Source organism: Sinocyclocheilus rhinocerous, unplaced genomic scaffold (genome assembly GCF_001515625.1).
Source record: "Sinocyclocheilus rhinocerous isolate Xijiao unplaced genomic scaffold, SAMN03320098_v1.1 scaffold1600, whole genome shotgun sequence".
Taxonomy (NCBI): Eukaryota; Metazoa; Chordata; class Actinopteri; order Cypriniformes; family Cyprinidae; genus Sinocyclocheilus; species Sinocyclocheilus rhinocerous.
This window is the reverse complement of record NW_015665129.1, coordinates 681,614-687,299: the sequence shown is the minus strand read 5'-3', so window position 1 is coordinate 687,299 and position 5,686 is coordinate 681,614. Positions and strand designations below refer to the sequence as shown.

The window sequence follows — 5,686 nt, the reverse complement described above, 5'->3', positions numbered from 1 at the left end:
CCAACGCATCTGTAATATGGTTTGCTATAAATGACACGTAAAACAAACAGGGTTCAGCTAATGTATGTTTCTGTTGATGGATGCGCATTCTGGCTTCCCAGTACATTACAACAACAGCGATGGGAAAAAAAAGACGTGGACAAACCATTCACTTTTGTTCAATGCGAATGCGTATGATGGAATATGAGAAGTCATTTATTTCGTCATCACCCAGGTGCTGATAGCGCGTGCGTACAGGTGAGACCTGAACAGCACACGCTGATATCTGGAAATCACTCACTGCTCTTGATTGAATAGCTTTTGTAACTTTAATAAAGATTCATATTTAATTTATACAGTGAAATATACAATGCTGTTTTACATTTCATTACTTTATTCAATTTCTGTAGCTAAAAACTAATGTAAAGACCTACCTAAAAAAAAAAACTGAAAATCACTGTTTATTTTATTTGTATCTTTACTCTATTGTATTTATTTGTGCTGTTGCTTGTAGTTAGATAGATTATTCTTAGCAGCAGTATTTCCTACATGCTCACAGCAGCATATTGTGGATGTATTGGCAGTAGCAATTCTTGGTACTTGCTCTGCCGCAGCAGCAGCGTAGCAGATCTATTCCGCCAAGATTAAATACATTAACATGATCATGTACATTACCATGCCAATCCCTCCGAGAGTTCTCATGACAGAAATATATATATATATATATATATATATATATTTATAACTGCACAAAACACAATTGTGTGCAATTCTTTTGATTCATTATACCTTATGTTTTTATAATTTAATTGCATGATATATACTGTCAAACTAATTTGATTTAAAAACATCCTTCAAGGCTGCTTCATAAAGCAAGATTTACTGTGTAAGAGGTGAAATGATCTCTTCATGAAACCAAACGTCAGGAACTCACACAAAACAGATTCCATGCAACAAAACGATAAACTTTCTAATCTGAAGAGATCTACTCAACTGCCCCTTGACCCATCCATTTCTGACCGTCACTGGCTTATTAACAAGTTACAGTTTTCATGATTATAGAGAAAAATGACACTTTTTGTTATGTGCTAGCAGGGTGCAGCCTACTTAAAGGTATTTAATCACCCTGTATCCTCTGAGTAAGTACAGAACTGGCCAGTTTTTGCAGTGTGTTCACCATGAATTACTAAGCGATACCAGGTCATTAATGAACGATTAATTGAAAGTATGGGATTTCCAGAATAATCAAATATCTAAATAATAAATAATGAACAATCGATATTTGCGATCAGTTTTTAATTAGAAATATCGCCTAAATTTGATGATCACTTTAAATTTGAGTCAGATTGAACACGGAGCTAGACTAAAATTGAAACTAAATCCTGATAAATTAAGTGAACTTTGCAGAAGCGCAAGTAAAACACCTACATGAATTATACCTTCGCCCACCAATTGAATTCCGTCTTTGGGCCAGTCTGGGTGATACTTACACCTGTGGCTTCAAAATGATTTTGACTCATTTGGTGCTTTTTAAAGTAATGCTGTCTCATTATTCCAATGAAGGGACATTTCAGCCAGAAGAGTCTGTGGTGAGCTCTGATTTACATTCAAAAGAGACAAACCAAGACATGACAGCTTTGGACGTCCAGCCAGCAGAAGCCATTCGACCTCCTTAGAGAATCCTGCGATGTCAGTCAGACGTTATGTTCCAAAGCAGGTTCTGGAGCAGCGACGGCGGCAGCGATGTAGTGGTTGTTATCCAGTCTCTCGCTTGGCTGGCTCTCAGGGGGAGGAGCCTCCTTGCAGCAGAAGTACTGCTTCCAGATCCTTTGGAACGCAGTACGAAATTTTTTTATGCGGAAAGCATAAACAATAGGGTTGACAGCAGAATTGCCATGCGTGAGCAGAATTGCAATATAAATGAGGAACATGGGCTTCTCACACTTCGGACAGAAGAGTGTGATGCAGTTCATAATGTGGAGAGGAAGCCAGCTAACAGCGAACAAGAAAAGGACTAGCGCCAGAGACTTCGCCAGCTTCAGTTCTTTGTCGTAATACTTATTTGGTTCAGAGTGGCCGGACACCTTCTTATTTAGCTGCTTGTGGATCATGTAGAAGATTTCAGAGTAAATGATGAGCATGAAAAGCAAAGGGGGAAGCACCCAACCGAAAAAGTTGAAGTAGACCATGTACTCCATGCTGATGACGTTCTCAAACTGGCAGGTGACGATGAGGTCGGGGCCGATTGAGCCGTTGTTATTATGTTGCAGGTTGTGTAAATTGTTCCAGCCAAGCATGGGAGTCAAGCCGACTATGAAGGCCACCATCCAACACACGAATACTGCAATTCCAGCTCGTTTGGGAGTGACCACTCGCTTATAACTGAAACACAAAAACAATAAAAGTGAAACAAGTTTTCATTGTAATTTTGAGAAAAATTTAAATCAATGTCTTATGATACACATTATTATTACTGCAATTTCAGCAATATTATAACTACAAACTGTACAATAAAATAAAAAACACATGTATCTCCACAATATCAATTTTACAATCAAATAAAAGGCTAAATTCAATGTAATTACTACCGGTACAGAATCTGGGTCACCTTGCAAAGTACTTCTTGGTATCTTTGGATGACCAAAGCCAGCTGCTTTTACCTGCTGTCTAACTTAAATTAAGAGCTAAATTGTGACAAAGTACCACCACCAGAAAGCTTGTTTCAGTCACACCCACTCTGTCTCATCCTTGCATCTTCTCTGAGATGCGGTCTTTTATCTGAGATTCTAGCTCTCTCTCCAAACTCCTTGTCTTTTGTGTGAATGAGTTCAGAACAAAGGTACCTGTGATTTAATGGCAGACTTTCAAGTCTCTGGAGCTGTCTGACTGAATTCCACACAAAGGTGCTCTGAGTCAATAGAACCTGTTTGTTCAGGGATTCAGTAGATAGTTTTGGCTTGAATCATTGCTTGAACGTGCTTTTATTAACTGCAATAAGTAAAAACAGAAATGTTAAATGTTCTTTCATCTCAATATTAATAGTCTTTGCATGATTTGTGTGCAGCCCAGAACCACAGCCTATTACTCTGTTTTCACTCATGCATACACTTTCAGGAAAAAAATGCTCCAGTGATGGTTTTGTACCTTTTTAAAAGAGTTTACTGTAGGTCCAAGAGAAGTGCTGTTTGCTTTGTTTTTAAGTTGCTATGATTAAATTAACAGTTTTCGGATTGTGCAAAAATAGATGGTTGTGTTTGGAAAGCTGTGAAGCATGACTACACTTTATACAGAATAAAAGCTATATGCATTATTGAAGAGTGGAACAAATAAAATAAAATGGAGTTCAAATGGATTCATTTGTCCCTGTCTTCTGCCAGTAGGTTGTAATGCAACGTTACATTCTGTATCAGTAAAAGGTGTAGACCGTAGAACTTTAGTCAGTTTTATTTCAGCTCACCCTTCCATTATTCTGGGATCATGCTGGGATAACAGGGATGGAACTTACATGGAATTCACACAGATTGAGCACTGATGTCAGTGAGATATACTGATGATATATTAGATCAATTATTCAGAAGGTAATCTACTGTATTCAACTTCTCACTCAAATTATTATACTGGCAATATGATTTGCAATTTGCAAAACTGCCGTTGCCCCCACACCTTTGGACTCCACAGTAGGCCTTCCGTTCAGTCTCTTGCGTTCTCATCTATTGCACACAGTGGTTGATCCTGGCAGAGCCGACAGGCAGTGACTCAAGGCAGCTATTCTATACACTTCTCAGACACACTTCACTTCTCTATAGCTCATTCGCGACAGCTTCATGGGATTGTGTTCACTCTCCAAAATAAATTTTGTAGGAGTTAACTTTTTCCTTGCAGCACCCTGTGCTAACCACCAAATTTTTTTTTACATAAGAGCGACCACAGCTTGAATTTGCGAGGTTTCCTGTGTCATTCACTTGCGCAATTAAAGAAAATAGCTTACTTCCGTGCTGCGAAATAAGTTGGGTACTTCCCTCAGACTGGTGCTGGTATGTGTCTGCCCACAAGTCTCCTCACACAAGTGTTGAAATGGGCTGATTTTATGTTAATTCTGGCTTATAGTACTGGACTGGTCATGGTAATCATTAATCATGCCAGTGAAATCACAATATTAAATGCAAAATTATAGAATAAACTCATCTGGGATTTGAACACAGGACTCCCGTGTTTGATGCATTAAATTGAGAAAAGAGCACAGAACACAGAAGTGGCTATATTGGCCTCACAAAAAGCATCTTTAAAAATGGAATGCCTTTTAGCTGAGTATGCTGAGTATGTTTAACTCCTCTGAGGACAAAGAGTAACCTAGCCATAGAGTCTTGCAAATAGGATGTAGTTAGAACTTGAAAGCAGATAGTGTGTGCATGTTGGAATCTTAATCTGGCTGGGACAGTGTATTGATGTGATAAAGTGATATGTGATGTGATATGATTTATCTCATGAAACTTGACATTAAATGATATGCAGGAAGTATAGACAGTTCAAGAAACAATAAAAAAGAAAGAAACTGCGACAAAAAAAGGTCAAAAAAGAAAAAAAATTAAGCACATATACCAAAGAAGAATACCTGTGCTAAAAAAAAAAAAAACTGTACTTACTTAAAGACACATTCTTTGTGCCATATACTGTAAAATGTATGGTAAGCTCTGCAAATAGTGCACACATATGGTGTAAGCAGTACAGAAACGCATGAGTCATATTATGTCATTAGGTCACGTGCATGTAGTTTCTTCCATCTGTATCCCTTGAGCAACATAAACCGCATGTTGCTTGAAAACGGTCTGGCCAGACAGTAGCCAATATGATTATTATTATTAATTAATGGTTCAGCAGATCTTTGATTGATTGTAAAAATGACCTTTTTCCCCCCAAAATGTAAATCTTTATGCAAGTGGAACTTGCAGAATAGTATTCAATAGTATTCAAAATATTTATTCATCATTTTTATTGATATTTTACATTTACGTATTCCCATTTATTGCACTTATTATATCTTATCATTATAATTTTGTTTTAAATGTTTTAAATCCTAAAACTTTTTTCTGTGCAATTGGTCTCAAGTGATTGGACCCCACTTTATATACACTATTAGGCATGGGCCGGTATGAGATTTTGACGGTATGATAACCTTAAGCAAAAATATCATGGTTTCACGGTATCACGGTATTGTCGTTACAGCTCTAAAATGTGTTATTTTTAAATGTCTGGGTAAAAAACAAACAACAACAACAACAACAAAAAACTTTTTCCACTGAACACAATATATTTTATTTTTGAGCAACATACAAAATATTTGAAACAGCAATATTTGTTTATTTTTTCTTTGATTTGTTTCTGAAATGTTTGCTGAATTGTGGGCTGTCTTGCAGTTTTTGATGTGAAAAAGAAAAAAATAAGAAAAATAAAGACTGACATCTCTATTTAACCTAAATCGGTAATTACAGTTATTTAATTTTAGTTATATAATATAGATATCATTTATATCATTTCATATCATTTATTTTTATAATTTCATATACATAATTTGATTTAATAATATGAATTTATACTACATGCCTGAACGAAACAAACACCAGAAGCTCTGAATGAGACGCAGATTCACTCTCTGACAGCAGGAGGCGCTGATACAGCGTTTCCTTGGTTATCGCAGTAAACAAAGCAG

At 36.7% G+C, this 5,686-nt stretch overlaps 1 protein-coding gene across 1 annotated transcript in view; it reads right to left on the bottom strand.

Annotated features, from left to right (window-relative positions):
- Positions 1 to 1,255: 1,255 nt before the first annotated feature.
- The window catches only part of LOC107731293 (adenosine receptor A1-like), a 9,071-nt gene continuing 4,640 nt past the window's right edge, over positions 1,256 to 5,686 (bottom strand). The window contains exon 2 of the mRNA XM_016542355.1: positions 1,256 to 2,361. Within this exon, the coding sequence (XP_016397841.1) occupies positions 1,674 to 2,361 (688 nt within the window). The 3' untranslated portion in view covers positions 1,256 to 1,673. The remainder of the gene's footprint in view (positions 2,362 to 5,686) is intronic.